General features: G+C 40.1%; 1 protein-coding gene across 4 annotated transcripts in view; it reads left to right on the top strand.

The window, feature by feature from the left end:
* The window catches only part of IPO9 (importin 9), a 49,830-nt gene that overhangs the window by 14,386 nt on the left and 16,828 nt on the right, over nt 1-18,616 (top strand). For all 4 annotated transcript variants that reach the window (XM_030818661.1, XM_003264550.3, XM_030818662.1 and 1 more), the window contains exons 2-13: nt 4,180-4,241; nt 4,453-4,539; nt 5,295-5,496; nt 9,003-9,091; nt 9,910-9,996; nt 11,493-11,612; nt 11,721-11,821; nt 12,022-12,080; nt 12,681-12,832; nt 13,974-14,072; nt 15,324-15,430; nt 15,733-15,872. In XM_030818661.1, the coding sequence (XP_030674521.1) occupies nt 4,180-4,241; nt 4,453-4,539; nt 5,295-5,496; nt 9,003-9,091; nt 9,910-9,996; nt 11,493-11,612; nt 11,721-11,821; nt 12,022-12,080; nt 12,681-12,832; nt 13,974-14,072; nt 15,324-15,430; nt 15,733-15,872 (1,305 nt within the window). The remainder of the gene's footprint in view (nt 1-4,179; nt 4,242-4,452; nt 4,540-5,294; nt 5,497-9,002; nt 9,092-9,909; nt 9,997-11,492; nt 11,613-11,720; nt 11,822-12,021; nt 12,081-12,680; nt 12,833-13,973; nt 14,073-15,323; nt 15,431-15,732; nt 15,873-18,616) is intronic.

The following is an 18,616-nucleotide window of genomic DNA, read 5'->3' as shown; positions in this document are numbered from 1 at the left end:
AAAGGAAAGTTGAGGTGATGTGCGGGAAAAAAGACAGAAAAAAGTATCTTGTAAGTAAGAAAAGACTGTCTTTCACCTTTATCCTTCAGGAGCTACTTCAGGAACCAAGGACAAAAGCCAAATACTTTTTAAGAAAAGATATTCTTGGTCGGGTGTGGTGGCCCACGCCTGTAATCCCAGCACTTTGGGAGGCTGCGGCAGACAGACTTGAGGTCAAGAGTTCAAGACCAGCCTGGCCAACATGGCAAAACCCAGTCTCTACGAAAAATACAAAAATTAGCTGGGCGTGGTGGTACACTCCTGCAATTCCAGCTATTCCGGAGGCTGAGGCACAAGAATCGCTTGAACCCAGGAGGCAGAGGTTACAGTGAGCTAAGATAGCGCCACTGCACTCTGGTCTGGGTGACAGAGTGAGACTCTGTCTCAAAAAAAAAAAAAAAAAAAGATATTACTCTAGTCACTTAGGAAAGAATAAGGCTTACAGGAGCTGAGAACCAGGAATCATGGATGAAAACCAAAATATATCTTTTATAATATTGTAATAAATAAAGGATAAGGGACAGTACTTCCTCCTTATAAAAGAATTCCAATTAATAAAGTGAAGAGAATAAAAGAAATGCAAAATCACCATTAGGCAGGTAACACCCACAGATGGATGCTAAAATCAGTGGGTGAGACTTTGAAAAGAAACAGGATAATAGCAAAATGTCAAAATATTTCTCCCAAGATTTGGATCAATTACAATTACAAAGGGAAAAACAGTACCTTTAAGTAGAGAAACCCAGCAGACCTTGCCATGTGATCAAGGTTACCATAACCAGTAATAAAATTATCAACATTATGTACTCCCTAATATGATATACTGAGAAGGACACAGCATCACTTTCTGGTATTCTTGCCAAAAATGTATAACCTCAATCTAAAACATGAGGAAACTTTAGTCAAGCCCAAATTCAGACACGTTCTACAAAATAACTGATTGATATTCACCAAAAGCGTTCTGGTTACAAAAGACAAGAATGAAGACCTGTCACACTTCAGAAGAAACTAAGGAGACATGGCAACCAGATACAATGTGGGATCCTGAAGGAAAAAGGACAATAAGGAAAAACACTGGTGAAGTTCTTATCAAGTCTAGTTTAGTTAATAGTATTGTACCCATGTTAATTTCCTGATTTTTGATCACTGAACCATGGTTATGTAAGAGGAAAATGGATGAATGATATCCATGAACTCTCTGTACTGTTCAGCTTTTCTGTAAGTCTTTAAAAATTATTTTGTAAAATATGGACATAGATCATTTTCAGCAGTTTTTAACCTGGTTGCTTGGATAAGCCCTGAACCTGAAACATTGCATGTAACAACTCTTTCTTGGTATTAAGCTTTTCTATTGTATAAATGCTCTTTGGATGGCTATTTCAGTAGAATCCAGTTAAGGTGGAACTTTACATGAAAAGTAACTTTACTTAAATAGATGGGAAAGCCAAGCTGTGTATTCATGATAGACAATAAAAAATAATAGCAAAATAACTTATTTTTGTCTTCACGTTTTTACCAGTATGGTAGATATTGTGCAAAGCATTTTACATATGTTATATTATTCAGTCTTAAAAGGATTGCTTGATATATTGATACCAGTATTTTTTTTTTTTGGGGGGTGGGGACAGAGTTTCCCTCTTGTTGCCCAGGCTGGAGTGCAATGGCGCAATCTCAGCTCATCGCAACCTCTGCCTCCTGGGTTCAATTAATTCTCCTGCCTCAGCCTCTCGAGTAGCTGGGATTACAGGCATGCGCCACCATACCCAGCTAATTTTGTATTTTTAGTAGAGACGGGATTTCTCCATGTTGGTCAGGCTGGACTCGAACTCCTGACCTCAGGTGATCCGCCCGCCCCCACCTCCCAAAGTGCTGGGATTACAGGTGTGAGCCACCTTGCCCGGCCCCGATACCAATATTCTTATTTTGTGGGTGAGGAAGCTGAGGTTTAGAAAGTAAACTTACCTAAGGACAGGCATGGTGGCTTCAGGATTTGAACCTAAACAGCCTGTTCTCTTAATCACACCAATCCGTAGCTCCCTCCAAATGGGAGTGATGAGCCTACTGTGACCTATGTATCTACCAATAGTAAGCAAGTCTAGAAAACTGCTGTTCATTCTTTAGCATAGTGCTGTCTAACAGAAATATAGTATGAGTCGTGTGAAATTTTAAATTTTCTAGTGGCTACATTAAAAAGGCAAAAAGAAACATAAAATTAAATTTTAACTCTATATTCATTTAACCTGATATAGACAAAGTATTATTGCAACATTTGATCAATATAAAAAGATATTTTCCTCTTTTTTTCACACTGTTTGAAATCTAGTGAGTATTACATTTATAGGCATCTCAAGTCTCACCAGCCACATTACAGGTACTTAGTAGCCATTGTGACTAATAGCTACTGCATTGGATAGCACAGCCCTACAATGTGAGATGTAAAAATTATGATGCACTGTTGGTTTTACATTCTTCCTCCTCTTTTCACAAACAAATATTTGACAGTTGACTCCTTTGCAAGTATATATTAGATCTAAGTTTTAATTTGGAGCCAGGCACAGTGGCGTGCATCTGTACTTGGGAGACTGAGGCAGGAAGTACATTTGAGCCTAGGAGTTTGACACTGCAGTGAGCTATTACTATGCCACTGCACTCCAGCCTGGATAACAGAGTGAGACCCTGTCTCTAAAACAAAATTTATTTTAGTAATCATTTTTTAAAAATAAATTTTAATTTGAAAGTAAGAGTTACTTACAGCCTCCCAATGTGCAGTTAAAGTTCCATCACTTATTGGAAACTACTCATTTTTAGGACTAAGTTTGTTGAAGCCAGATTTTCTTGGACTTAATCAGCTCATAATTGGTGACGTATATCTGGACAACTCGTGAAATCTCACCTTTTAAGTTGTCCTCAGGAATAGATGGTCCCATGTTTTTTTGTTTTTGTTTTGTTTGTTGTTTTTTGAGACAGAGTCTTGCTCTGTAGCCCAGGCTGGAATGCAGTGGCACGATCTCAGCTCACTGCAACCTCTGCCTCCCAGGTTCAAGCAATTCTCTGCTTCAGCCTCGCAAGTAGCTGGGATTACAGGTGCCCGCCACCATGCCTAATTTTTTTTTTTTTTTTTTTTTGAGACGGAGTCTCGCTGTCGCCCAGGTTGGAGTGCAGTGGCGCGATCTCGGCTCACTGCAAGCTCCGCCTCCCGGGTTCACACCATTCTCCTGCCTCAGCCTCCCGAGTAGCTGGGACTACAGGCGCCCGCCACCGCGCCCAGCTAATTTTTTGTATTTTTAGTAGAGACGGGGTTTCACCGTGGTCTCGATCTCCTGACCTCGTGATCCACCCGCCTCGGACTCCCAAAGTGCTGGGATTACAGGCATGAGCCACCGCGCCCGGCCGCCTGACTAATTTTTTTGTATTTTTAGTAGAGACGGGGTTTTCACCATCTTGGCCAGGCTGGTCTTAAACTCCTGACCTTGTGATCCATCTGCCTTGGCCTCCCAAAGTGCTAGGATTACAGGTGTGAGCCACTGTGCCTAGCCTGTTTTGTTTTTTTGAGACAGTTTTGCTCTTGTCTCCCAGGCTGGAGTGCAGTGGTGTGATCTCAGCTCACTGCAACCTCCTCCTCCTGGGTTCAAGCAATTCTCCTGCCTCCGCCTCCCAAGTAGCTGGGATTACAGCCATGCATCACCAAGCCTGGCTAATTTTGTATTTTTAGTAGAGATGGGGTTTCACCATGTTGGCCAGGGTGATCTCAAACTCCTGACCTCAAGTGATCCACCCACCTCGGCCTCCCAAAGTGCTGAGATTACAGGCGTGAGCCACCATGCCAGGCTCCATGTTTCAATTACCACATTAATTGGTCTAAGAGGAAGGTGTTGTCATCTTGGAAGGGAAGATGGCTGGAAGGTGCTATGCAGTGATTGGAAAAAGTGTAAGGGTGTTGGAACTTCATTGTAACAAGGCATGTCCTGCAAGCCAACTTGTTTCTTTTACTTGGAGGAATCAGTCTTAGCAGTTATCAGCTCTTTTTGGAACAACAGATTAAGTTTCTTTCTGGAATCTTGTTGGCATCAGGGTTAGAGCTTAGTAAATTGCTATGGCTTTGCTGGGTGCCCTTAGACTCAATAACATTTTCTCTTTCAGAATTTGGTGTTCACTTGGCAGAACTGACTGTAGATCCCCAGGGGGCACTGGCAATCCGTCAGGTAAGTCCAGACTGGCCCAATTTATAAGTAGTTTCCCTTTCCTTGGTAATGAAACTTTCTTATGGGAAAGAAAAATAAGGCCAATGTATAAATAACCTAGGATGTTGTGCCAGATTTAGATATACTTCAGATGTATCAGGCCATGTATATAGTTTTTATGTGTGAAAAAAATCTTTTTCTTGCTGTACTACTTGGCTTATTCTCTTCACAGCTGGCATCAGTCATCTTGAAACAATATGTGGAGACTCACTGGTGTGCCCAATCAGAGAAATTTAGGCCTCCTGAAACTACAGAAAGGGTAAGTCAGTTACTTGATTAGTCTACCTGAGGAGATTTGAGGGTCCATTTTAAGAGATTAGACTATCAACATTCTTTGATAGCATGGAGCAATCAAAAGACTAGGCAGAAAAGGAGATTGGTGGCTGGCATTGCGGGCATAAGGCTATACATTAAAGAGCTCAACTATCAGGCTGGTCTGTGTTCAAATTCCAGTTTTGCTTTTTACAAGCTATGAGATCATTGGAAATGTAGTTAACACCTAAGCCTCAATTTCCTAAATCTCCAAAGTGAGAATAAAAATACCAACTAAGGGTTTAAGAATTAAATGAAATAATGTTTGTACTTAGTGCAGTACTGTGCAATCATCCTGAGTCCCCAAGAAAATTTGAGGTGTAAGGTCTGGAGGAATGTTTTCCACTGCAACTTTATGCAGTTGTGGAAATATTCTGTGTCTGTGCTGCCTAAAACAATAGCTACTAGCTGCATATGGCTGTTGAACACTTAAAATGGGGCTAGTGCAACTGAGGAACTGAATTTTAAATGTTTTAAAATGTTAATAGCCATGTGTAGCTGGTGGCTACTGTAATGGACAGCATAAGTTTAAAGATCACAGATGAATCCTCCAAATGAATTGTCAAGTTTGTGTATAGGAGTTTTCTATAGACATGCAGTACCTTGTACTCATTGTTTTTCCAACACAGTTCCCAACTGAACTGGGCTCTGCCAGTCACTTATAACCTGATCTAATAGCAGGTGGACTTTTATCCCTTACAGGCAAAAATTGTTATCCGGGAGCTATTGCCTAATGGGTTGAGAGAATCGATAAGCAAAGTGCGCTCCAGTGTGGCCTATGCAGTGTCAGCCATTGCCCACTGGGACTGGCCTGAAGCTTGGCCCCAACTCTTCAACCTGCTCATGGAGATGTTGGTGAGCGGAGACTTAAATGCCGTCCATGGAGCCATGCGTGTGCTGACAGGTACCAGAAGCCCTTTTCCCTGGTATTGGTACTTGGATCTCAAGCGACAGGAGTATTACCAGAAGCTATGTGATATAATGGCCTGGACCAGTAGGAATTGCTGCTGATGTTATTCCTCCCTCCTAGTTTTTATCTCTCCATCTACCCTCCAGCTCTATTGTTTTTTTCTAGGGAATTAAGTTTGTGTAGTATTACTTCTACTCCCAACCAAACCTACCACTTACAGATACAGTATTAGCATAGTGATGGAGTATTCAGATTTTGGATTTTTGTAGTGGCTTCACCTTGATCCTTCACTTACCTTCTTTGAGCCTGAGTTTCCTTTTATATAAAATTAAGATGATAGTAGTGTCTGCATCAAAGGAGCTTTTGGTGTAGTTTAAATGAGCTAATCTATCTTTATTGACTTGTTCAGTAAAGTTCAGTTACTATGATTATCATTATTACTATATATTATTTTTCCACTTAGTTCAACCAAGGCAAAGTTAAGAATTATAAAATGGATTTTTATAGAAATATTTAAAAAGAAGATAAAAACAGTATAGCCATGTAATCCTGACCTTCATTTAGCCAGTTAGAGAATATGTAGTCTCAGTATCTTTTCCTTCTCTGTTCTGAGAAGTTGATAAAAATACTTCAACTTTTAGTTCAAAGAGATTTGATGGATATCTCTTCTAAACCTGATTAAGCTATCAATCCCTCCCAGAATCTGCTTTCTTATATCCTTAGGGATGGCCTGAGTTTCCCAGTCCTTTGCAAGTTCCTCCCTGCTTCTTATTCCCTAGATCAAGTCACTACTCTGTTTTGCCTTCAAGAAATTCTTACCTGGACTTTAGTCATCCTGTACTGATCCTTTAGAAATCATCTTTCTCCTTCGTTCATATAGGTTTGTAGAAGTCCCACCAATATCTTATCTCTTTTTCTATGACCTGCTAGCTTACCTGAAATGTATTCTTGCCTAGTTGTGAATGCCGATTCTATTCTCTCTCAATCTCAGTTTACTGAACTTGGCACATAGGCCTAATTTTGCTAGTCCATGTGATGTTAATGGTAGATAATATCAACTCTTGTCAAATGCAAATCTTTCTTCTCCTTTTGTTTCAAAATGACCTCTTCCCAGGCCCCAGCTGCCTTTTTGAACTACCCACTATATTCATATTGATTGCCTGTGACAAAGCTTCAGTTTTTAGCTCAGATACAGAACAGACTTACCAAAAAGATCAGAATGTTCCTTGCTCAGATTTTCACTTCTCTGCTTATTGCCCTTGCTTCTCCTTTATGACTCATTCATTATTCAGGTGACTTCACACACCCCTCTCCATGGAATTGGCCTTTTAGGATTCTTTATTCACCACTTCATAGTGCCAGGATATCAATTAACAGATACATGTTCTACCAAGGAAAGGAAGCCTGTTCCCTCTCAGTCTTCCAGCATGAAATTCAGGTTCCTTTGACAAACCTAGAGAGAAAGGTTTTGTACATTTATCTTGACTTGGATGCTGAAGAGCTCTTATTGTGTTTGACTAAGGAAATTACTGTTCAGTGAGATCACTTTTCTGCCAGCCACAGGGAAAGAACTGTTGGGGAAATTTGTCTCCTTTTGTAATGGTCACCAGACATGGAGTGGCTAGCAGCCAAGGCCCATTCCCAAATACTTGCTCCAAATACTTTCAAACGAGAGTAGACTGTACTCTGACAACAAAAACTTAGGCGTGCATGAAGATAGCAGGACATTGGTGGTTGGACAGAGGCCCATTAGGAGAATGGGACTGATTCTTTTCAGAGTTTTTCAAGATACTATACTAGTTTCCCTTTAATGAGGCTTCCTATTAAACTTATCTATTTATAAATGAGAAACAACTAAGGCTCATGGTGTAAAGGAAATGCAAATATAGCAGCAAAGGATTAGAAGATTTGATCCACCAGATACAGCTTTTTCTTCGTTCTCAAAGAAGTTTGGAGATTGAGGTGTTGCTGGAGTCCTAGAATTTTTCTGACTTGCTGAATCACCTCAGAAAACTTTTGGAATTAAACCTATAAAGTATTAATAAATTGATACTAGGGATGAATATAGGAGAGTAAAAAGCAGTCAAGCACTTTATTAGCAGAATTAAATTATACTGTATTTTTCATAAAAACTTGTTATTATGCCATCTATCATATTTGTTTGGACTAATTTCCTTGAATTTCTAAATAAAATAGAACACTCACCATTCAAAGCTCAGACTTTATTCTTGAGGAGGAAATTACAGCTGTAAAGAAAATTCAGCCTTGAGTATTTGATCTTCATTTGACTCGTGGGGATTGATATTGTTCAAAATTGTGGAGTACCTTAATCTTGAAAATGCCAGCTTGCGTTTCCAGCTGTGTATCTTCCTCCAAAATGTCCCAAGTGGTTAGCTTTATTTTTAATTTTATTTATTTATTTGAGACATGGTCTCACTCTGTCACCCAGGCTCAGGTACAGTGGCACTGTTGTAGCTCACTGTAACCTTGACCTCCTGGGCTCAAGCGAGCCTCCTGCCTCAGCATCCTAAGTAGCTGGGACTGCAGACACATGCCACCACATGCAGCTTTTTTTTTTTTTTTTTTTTTAAATGTACTGGCAGATCTTGTTCAGGCTGGTCTTGAACTCCTGGCCTCAAGTGATCCTCCCGCCTCAGCCTCCCAAAGCTCTGGGATTACAGGCATAAGCCACTGTTCCTGGCCCGTATGTCCATTTTTATAATGATAACGTGGAAAAGCATCAGGTAAAGTGGATAGTTACTGGAACTCAAGAGCTTTTGTTCTGCTGCTTTGTAACATGAATCCAGGGTCCTTTGTGCTGTCTCAGTGCCTTGTGTGTGGTGTATTTGGTTTTTGTTTTTTTTTTTTTTGAGACGTGAAGGGAAAGGTACGACCCATATTTCCATCACCTTCAAGTCTCATTCTGTGTATAGGTTGCTTTTTGTCACATTTATATAGAAAATTCCCATTTGTTCCAGTTAGCAGCAGCCTCTGACTTTTAGGTCAATAAAATCTGAGAAGAGTAACATATACAAAGAGGAGTTGAGGCCTAGTAAGTCTGTACATATTTTTTTACATCCGTCAAACCAGATTGCCAAGTGAAAGTACTGAAAACAGAACCAAAGGTAAGAAACCTCGAAGTGTAACTGAATGTTGACAGATGGGCACAAGATAAATTAATACAGAATTTTCCCAAGTTGACCTCACAAGGACTTTTATGCAGTTCTATTACGGATTTTCTTTCAGTATTTATATTAAAGTTTTCTTTTTTAATCTCTTGTATTTTTCTCTATTTCCATATTATTCTTTCTCCTTCTAACAAATAATCAGTAACTCTTGCTACTTTTGCTTTCACAGAATGAGACCACCAGGCCAGTGTCTTTACCTGTGTGCTGTCTGTTTGGGAACTTCCACCTAGAAGCAGTTCAGAAAATATCACACTTAATATCTTTATGAAGCAGTTGTTTTTTTTTTTAACAGTACTACTTTTTTCTTTGTAGAATTCACTCGCGAAGTGACAGACACACAGATGCCACTTGTTGCTCCTGTCATTCTCCCAGAGATGTATAAGATCTTCACCATGGCTGAGGTATGAAATCTCAGCTCCAAGATTATAGTGAGTTCAGGCTCTCTTCAGCCCTCAGCCTTTCAGGTGGGAGATTATGGTGTTTGCAACTGATCTCAATACCTAAAAACCAGAATTGACAAGGATCTGGATCTGAATCTGCATTAACCTTAGACCTTTCACTCAACTACAAGGGCAAGCCTTTGATAAAAGAGTGAAATAGCTGAAATATTTCTTCACATATCGTACTTCCTGGCATCCAGTAGCCCCTAAGTAGATAAATAGTGCCTTCCTTCATGCTACTTCCAGCCTCGTACTGAGTTATCCCACCTACGCTTGCCTACCTCAGCTAAGTAATTGGAAGCAATCTATCACTGCATTGCACATAATACACCCTTAATATATTGAATATATATTTGATTAGTGTGTGTATGAATGATAACTCATTTATAGTAAGGTATAAATACCTGATGGATAATGTTTTAACTTCCCTATTCCCCTCTGCCCCCAACCAATGGTCTGCATTTTAAAGGAAATATATTGGCTGTGTTGGGATTTTAAGCACTACCCAGTCTGGTATTTTTTAATCAAATGAACCCACAGAGGCCCTTATATAAGGTTCATTCCAGTAAGTTCCAACATTATGATTCTGCTACCTTTCATTCTCTGAATTACAGAAGTCTGCCTCCTGGACATAAATGAATTACATTTTCCATCTCTCAAGGGCATCCAATCTCATGTGAGGATTCACTAGTCATAGTTTTACTTCTAGTCCGAGATACACACATACCTACACACTCCAGTCTCGTGGCTGTGCTGTTATGCTGTAACCTTTTTTCCAGGTGTATGGTATTCGAACCCGTTCCCGAGCCGTGGAGATTTTTACCACTTGTGCCCATATGATCTGTAACATGGAGGAGCTGGAAAAGGTAAGCAGGTCTTTGGATCAGTAACAGACTTTATGCTTAAAAGTTTTATTCATGCAGAGCAGTGAGTCATTTCATGACAGCAGCACGAAAAAGCACACTAACCAGCATTAGAGATAGATTTAACATTTTTATTAAATTATTATTGTTATTTTTCCAGACAGGGTCTTGCTCTGTCACCCAGGCTGGACTACAGTGGTGCAATCATGGCTCACTACAGCCTTGAACTCCTGGGCTTAAGTGATCCCCCTACCCCCAGTAGGAACTACAGGTGTGGTGTGCACCACCACACTTGGCTGATTTTCTTTTTTAAATTTTTGTAGAGATAGGATCTCACTGTATTGCCCAGGCTGGTCTTGAACTTCTGGGCTCAAGCAATCTTCCCCCCTCAGCCTCCCAAAGTGCTGGGATTATAAGCATGAACCACAACACTCAGCTATATTTTTATTTTTTTATTTATTTGGGTTTTTTTTGAGACAAGATCTTGCTCTGTCACCCAGGCTGGAATGTAGTGGCATGATCATAGCTCACTGCAGCCTCAATCTCCCAGGTTCAAGCAGTCCTCTCACCTCAGCCTCCCAAGTAGCTGAGACCACCAGCATGTGCCACCACTCCCGGCTGATGAATGAATGAATGAATGAACGAATGAATTTATTTATTTATTTAGAGATGGAGTCTCGCTCTGTCGCCAGGCTAGAGTGCAGTGGTGCAATCTCAGCTCACTGCAACGTCCGCCTCTCATGTTCAAGTGATTCTTCTGCCTCAGCCTCCCGAGTAGCTGGGACTACAGGCACGTGCCATCATGCCCAGCTAATTTTTGTTTTGCAGTAGAGAGAGGGTTTCACCATGTTGGCCAGGATGGTCTCAATATCCTGACCTCGTGATCCACCCACCTCGGCCAAAGTGCTGGGATTACAGGCGTGAGCCACCGCGCCCAGCCTAATGAATTTATATTTGTAGAGGCGGGGTCTCTCCCTATGTTGCCCAGGCTCATCTTGAACTCCTAGGCTCAAGTGATCCTCCCACCGTGGCCTCCCAAAGTGCTAGGATTATAGGTGTGAGCCACCACACCTGGCCTGATTGAATTTTCAACTTGTAAAAAGCTTAGTCTTCTTTTGAGTCTTACTTCTTCAAACACCTTAGCCTATATCCTTTTCATAGTAGTCATCCCTTAGAACTTTCCTACTCTTTTATGGCCCTCTTGTGTGAAGCAAAGCTAGCTGAAAAATACCAATCCCTGTGATTCAGAAGCAGTTAGGAGGAAAGTTGGTCTTACATAATAGTTTTTAAGAGGGCTTTGATGAAGAACTGCAAGTGCTGGTTAAGGAAAAATGAAATCTTAGGTAACACCTTCATTGACTTTATAGCTATTCTCTTCTGATCAGGCTTGGAGCCTGAAGAGAGCTTTAGGTGCCTTTCAAATATCAGTGTTTGATATAAATGTGTTGAAGCCATGGATTAGGGATTTGTCCAGTATTGACTTTGGTTTCTGTTATCAGGGTGCAGCCAAAGTCCTGATCTTTCCCGTGGTACAGCAGTTCACAGAGGCCTTTGTTCAGGCCCTCCAGATACCAGATGGCCCCACATCTGACAGTGGGTTTAAGATGGAGGTCCTAAAGGTAAACACTTACTACCAATGAAATATTTGGAGTTTGAGGGGCTGGTCTGAAATCATTTATTTATTATATATCACTCATAACTTGGGTCCTTTTCTCTTAACTTCTTAGGCAGTGACAGCCCTAGTGAAAAACTTCCCAAAGCACATGGTGTCCTCCATGCAGCAGATTCTGCCTATTGTTTGGAACACCCTAACCGAGAGTGCAGCTTTATATCCTTTCTTGAAAGTTTAAGGGAGCTACTACCACCTATAGTTAGGAATCTCGCACTGGGTTTCACATTCATATGGTTCCACTCCTCTTACATAGGCTTTTTTAAGGTGTCTACTTTTAGTGTTGGAACATGTAACATTTCCTTGTAGATTATATGTAAAGCAGACTCCAAATTCTATTTCTTTACTCTTCATCATACTTATGTGAGGACAGAAGTAAATTACACAGAAGAAGTAGAAGATCCTGTGGATTCTGATGGTATGTAGTTTATTTGATCTTTATAGAAATACCAGTTAGTGGGAAAAGAAAAAGAAGCCAGAGATGGGGGGGAAAAACCGTAACTTGAGAGGCTTCACTCTATTAAGTGTTTTCTAATTCAGTTTGTTTTCAATGTATTAGATGTGGGGAAATCAGAATTGACAATCTTTAATCTGTTTCTCATAGGTAGTTGCATAAATCTCATAAAATCGTAGAATTTCTGCATTGGAAGAGATACTTTTAAGGCCATTTAATCTAGCCTACTTCTGGCATTTTGTTGTGTTTCATTTGGGGGTGCCAGATCATGAATCTTTCATTTCTGTTTTAATATTTCTCATTATTTCAGATTAGAACAATAGACATACTGGCAAATATATCCAGTGTTTCTGATTCTTTTACTTGAAAAACCAAAGAATATTTAATATCCTCAAAATTACGTTTTGTGACTTCTGAGCCCTCTCTCCCAATTCCTCAGGAATAATCATTAGCAAGTACTTTAAATATTCAATAATTTACAAAGGTTATGTAGTTCATTTTCTGCATATATGCTTTCCTTTTGCTTTCTTGTCATTAATTTCTTCTCTTGTGTATTTCCTGCAGGTGAAGTCCTGGGCTTTGAAAATCTCGTCTTTAGCATTTTTGAATTTGTCCATGCTCTACTAGAAAATAGCAAATTCAAAAGCACTGTTAAGAAAGCCTTGCCTGAATTGATTTATTATATTATCCTGTACATGCAAATCACTGAGGAGCAGGTAAATAATATTTGAGAGACAGTTATCATCTTGTATTTGGAAAGTGCAACTTGAAGAATGTGAGGTCTTGGTCAGGTGAACACTTTATTTCTAAAAATAGACACAAGAAGAATAATTTCATGTGAAGTTCTGGGAAAGGTTTGACATCATTTTATTGCCAAATCCAAGGTTTTGGAGTTCACCACCGTATCTGGCATTTTTTTTTTTTTTTGCAGAAAAGTCATACTATGTTGCCCAGGCTAGTAGTCTCTAACTCCTGGGCTCAAGCAATCTGCCCGCCTTGGCCTCTCAAAGTGCTGGGATTACAGGCATGAGTCACTGTGCCTGGCCCACTTTTGCCATTAGAAAATCTCACAGGACCACTAATCTAAGACCCTGATTTTTAGGAGAATCTATTCCTTCCCTGAAGTAAAATGTAATGATCAGACCATTAGCCTGATGGTGGGTCATCAAAAGCAGCAAAGAACGTTCAAAAATTAGATAATGCCTCGTTTAAAACAGCACAAGAATTGACATAATTTTCACAATGAATAGTCCATCAGACTTAATCTATTCAGAAAATGGATCTATCAAAGGGTAACAACAGGTTGACATTGGCAGAGAGCTAGTAATCAGCCAGATTCTAAAAGAGAGCAATAGCCATTGCTACCTACCCTACTACTTGATGGTATTTGTTTCTCTACAACAAAAAGAAAGGATTTTTTAAGCTAGAGGTTTTGTTTCAGTTTTTGTTGTTTTGTTTTGTTTGTTTTTTTGGGACAGGGTCTTGCTGTGTTGCTCAGGCTGGAGTGCAGTGGTATAGACACAGCTCACGGCAGCCTTGACCTCCCAGGCTCAAGCCATCCTCCTACCTCAGCCTCCCGAGTAGCTGAGACCACAGGCATATGCCACCATACCCAGTTGACATTTTTTGTAGAGGTGGGGTCTCACTATGTTGCCCAGGCTGGTCTCAAACTCCTGGGTTCAAGCAGTCCTCCCACTTTGGCCTCCCAAAGTGTCAGGATTACAGTTGTGAGCCATTGCATGCGGCAAAAGGCTAGAGTTTTGTTCAGGATAATAGATTGAAATCTTCCTGTATCTGTTGATGAAAAGCTATGAATCAGATTGGCAGCATCACAAAGACATAACTTGATCTTTTCAGATTAAAGTATGGACAGCCAACCCCCAACAATTTGTAGAAGATGAAGATGATGATACATTCTCCTATACTGTTAGAATAGCAGCTCAAGACTTGTTGCTGGTAAGTTTACCTTGATAGTTCAGCCACATAATTTCTATCAGTCACTTGAGCATTTCTTCTTTTTTCTAGACAACTAATCCAAGGTGAGCAGTGTTGTTGGGTGGCTTTATCTCAGACTTTATTGGGGATGCAAGAGAGTTTCTGAAATGAAGTTCGAGACTCAGAAATTCTAAAAGCATTGCTACTGGTTCTAACTTATAACTAAATATTAGATGAAAGAATTGTGCAGACCATAGGGCCGGGGTGCGGGGGAGAATTGTATAGAGGATAAAGTGTTCCATGGAGTAAGGGTAGTTGAATCAATAACATTTCAGTTTATGGCTGGGCGTGGTGACTCACACCTGTAATCCCAGCACTTGGGGAGGCCGAGGCGGGCAGATCACCTGAGGTCCAGAGTTTGAGACTAGCCTGACCAACATGGAGAAACCCCATCTGTACTAAAAATACAAAATTAGACGTGGTGGCGCATGCCTGTAATCCCAGCTACTCGGGAGGCTGACGCAGGAGAATTGCTTGAACCTGGGAGGCGGAGGTTGTGGTGAGCCAAGATTACACCATTGCACTCCAGCTTGGGCGACAAGAGTGAAACTTGGTCTCAAAAAAAAAAAAAAAAAAAAAACCATTTCAGCTTAATTCACTCTTCAACAAGAATCTGTAGCACAGACAAAAGGTTGGCAAACCTAACAAAACAAAACAGATTGCTGAAAGATGAACATCCAAATACCTGCTCGTGTTTTCTTTGCCTCTTCTGACTAGGGCATAGAGTTGTCTCTAGGCTGAAATACTAAGAAGAAACTGCCACTTGCTTCTTGTTGGGTACGAGATTTGTTCTCTGTTGATGAATCACTTCTCATTATCATTTAGTATTTCTAAGGAGCTGTGAAATTATATTCAGTTCCAATTAGTAGATTAGACTTATTTTTCTATGATCAGGCTCCAAGAGAGCAAATATTTGGTCCATTGTCATCCAAAGCTAGATGTATTATTGCTCACTTATACTCTGCTGAATATAGCCAAAGGAGGCAACTGGTTAGCCTTACAATGCCTAGGCACTACAGAAATACAGATACTACTTTAATTTCATTAGAGACCCTGACCTACTGATATAACATTTTTAATACAATTAGGGGTTTGCACATGTGTGTGAAAGAGCTTGAACCAATCACTTCTAACAGTCATGACTGAAGCGGTTTACAATTAAAATGCATTTAATGGGCACAAACAGATTTATTAGCTCTTCTCTCTCTATAGGCTGTGGCCACAGATTTCCAGAATGAAAGTGCAGCAGCCCTGGCTGCTGCAGCCACTCGACATTTACAAGAAGCTGAGCAAACCAAAAACAGTGGCACTGAGCACTGGTAAGAGTGAGCCGCTAATTGGTTAAGATGCTTTTGTTTACCCCTTCTTAAAAAGTCTTGAAAGGATGGATTTATTTTTATCTTAATTTGAAAATCTGGTTTAATTTAATAACAGATTTAATCTCTTATTATTAAAATTTCACTCTGGTTTTCAGCTATAGGTTAGAATGGAAGGGCTTAAGGTAAATGACTCTTTTGGAAGAGATTGTGCTGGAGTGCCCTTTTCTGAATCTTCTTTCCTCAAATATTTATCTTTTTTGGCAGTATAGTATGTTTTACTAGGCTGTAGTATCCTTTCACAGGTGGAAGATCCATGAGGCATGCATGCTTGCCCTAGGCTCAGTGAAGGCCATCATCACTGACAGTGTGAAAAATGGCAGGATTCATTTTGACATGCATGGGTTCCTGACCAGTGTCATCCTTGCAGACCTCAACCTCTCAGGTATGTTTCAGCACGTGCCAGGATTCTAGAAACTCTTTAAACCTGTTGTGGGGTGGGGGGAGGGATTAGCATTAGGAGATACACCTGATGTAAGTGACGAGTTAATGGGTGCAGCACACCAACATGGCACATGTATACATATGTAACCTGCACGTTGTGTGCATGTACCCTAGAACTCAAAGTATAATAAATATATATATATAAAAAGAAACTCTTTAAACCTGTCATTAACTTGGTTATATTGTTCACTTAGACTGGTAGGCCAGATATTCTTGTGTCCTTTGAGTGAAAATTGTTTGCACCCTACAGCTTGAACTCATCTGAACCTCTAAAACAGCCCAGAGGCCGATTCAAGCTTCACCTAGTAACAATCTAATATTGCCTAGTTCATGATTCTTCCATGATGTTTATGTTTCTTCCCAAATTGGCGTTCCCATTCATGGTTGTTTTTGGCATTTGAATGGAATCCAAATCTGGTTGCTGTACCTTGAGAATTATCGAGTTCTGCTCCCATTGTTAAGTCCAGAATGCCCTCAGGCATTCTGTATCAGGCACATTCTTCCTGTTTGTTTCCTGTCATTTTTCTCAAACTTTATTTTTGGCCAATATCCAAATAATTAAAATGTTCCAGTCTCATACCCATGTTAGCCGTCTGTCTTAAAAAGAAAAAAAGTAGGCCAGGCGCGATGGCTCACACCTCTAATCCCAGCATTTTGGGAGGCTAAGGCAAGTGACTCACCTGAGGTCAGGAGTTCAAAACCAGCCTGGCCAACTTGGTGAAACCCCATCTCTACTAAAAATATAAAAATTAGCCAGGTGTGGTAGCAGGAGCCTGTAGTCCCAGCTACTCAAGAGGCTGAGGCAGGAGAATCACTTGAACCCAGGAGGCAGAGGTTGCAGTGAACTGAGATCACACCACTGTACTCCACCCTGGGCGACAGAGCGAGACTTGGTTAAAAAAAAAAAAAAAGGTAGCCCTTTACTATTAGACCGATTTCTTCCGCAATACAGAGCAGTAGCTAAGAATCATTGTTGTCTATGTGGCATTTTCTGCTACTTGCTTCTGCTATGCCATGCCTTTTCACATCCTTGGAGCCAGATCCCCATCCGAAAACACTGCCTTTGCTTTCTCTCTCAGTACTTAAATCATGGAACGTTTGGTATTGTTTGCTCCATTTTCAGTCCATTTACTTCCTCTCCATAGGATAGTTCTGGGAGTAGCTTATGTCATTTGAAAATGTTCTGCTCTGTGATCTGAAGTAGGTAATCTATTATCGGGTGTCTCACTCCGTCACTTCCATTCTCTGAATCACAAATTAAAAATGGTCGTACATACAGAGCTCAGATCCATTGGGAATATCCTGTTTCACTCTGTATTTATCATATGCTGCATTGTTGAATGTTTTCTTACTCCTACTAGTAAGGTCTCTGAGAGTAGAAATCATGTCTAATCTTTGTATCCTACAAGTGCCTTGAGTAGACATCCCATAGTTACACACATTGAATGATTTCTGAAGCTCATCAACACATTTCTTGTAGAGTTTACCGTAGCAAAGATTTTTCAAAAACTTTGGAAATTTTAGAATATTTGTTATTTAGTCTGGAAAAAGGCTCAATATGTATCATTTGTTAATCCTGCCTGTAGCTAAAACCTTTTCTACACCAACCATTCTGAAACTTTGGTTATAAATTATCAATAATTTAAAAGACATTTTATGTGGCTTTAATTTATTAATATTTAACATACTAAAGATTAAAACTGAGATGTTTTTAAAATAAAAGAAATGGAAACATGTATTCCCCTGGCTGTCAGAGCCATGATATCACATATCATATAACCTCTGGAAAGCTCCACTATATACTTGTGAAAGAGTGAAAGTGAGACCGGGCATGGTGGCTCATGCCTGTAACCCCAGCAGTTTGGGAGGCTGAGGTGGGCGGATCATGAGGTCAGGAGTTTGAGACCAGCCTGGCTAACATGGCCTAACTACATCTCTACTAAAAATACAAAAATTAGCTGGGCGTGGTGGCATGCGTCTGTAATCCCAGCTACTCAGGAGGCTGAGGTAGGGGAATTGCTTGAACCCAGGAGGCGGAGGTTGCAGTGAGCCAAAATCATGCCAGTGCGCTCCAGCCTGGGCAACAGAGCGAGACTCCGTCTCAAAAAAAAAGAAAGAATGAAAGTGAAAAAAATAATGTCTCTGTATTACTGTGAAAATAGTTTTAACTTTAGGGAATTTCCGGACCATCCTTTGGGAACTGCTTCTGTACGTTATATAAAGTTATAAACAGTTTCTCACTTACAGTGGTTGGACTTATGATTTTTCAACTTTACAGTGATGCCAAAGCAATATGCATTTAGTAGAAACCATACTTCAAGTACCCTTACAACCATTCTGTTTTCACTTTTAGTACAGTATTCAATAAATTATATGAGATATTCAACACTTTATTATAAAATAGGCTTTGTGTTAGATGAGTTTGCCTAACTTTATGCTAATGTAAGTGTTCTGAGCATGTTTAAGGTAGGTTCAGCTAAGCTGTGATGTTCAGTATTAAATTTAAATGCATTTTTAACACAGTATTTTCAACTTACAATGGGTTTATCAGGAAGTAACCCCATCATAAGCAAAGGAGCATCTGTATTGTGTAATTTGACTGGCACAGTTTATTAGGTTCTGTTCAGTGTTTTCTGTCAACAAGATGTTTATTGTGTGAGTAAACAAGTTAAGCCTTGTGACAAG

The sequence above is a fragment of the Nomascus leucogenys genome, chromosome 9 (assembly GCF_006542625.1).
Source record: "Nomascus leucogenys isolate Asia chromosome 9, Asia_NLE_v1, whole genome shotgun sequence".
Classification (NCBI taxonomy): domain Eukaryota; kingdom Metazoa; phylum Chordata; class Mammalia; order Primates; family Hylobatidae; genus Nomascus; species Nomascus leucogenys.
This window is presented reverse-complemented; position numbering and strand designations above follow the sequence as displayed.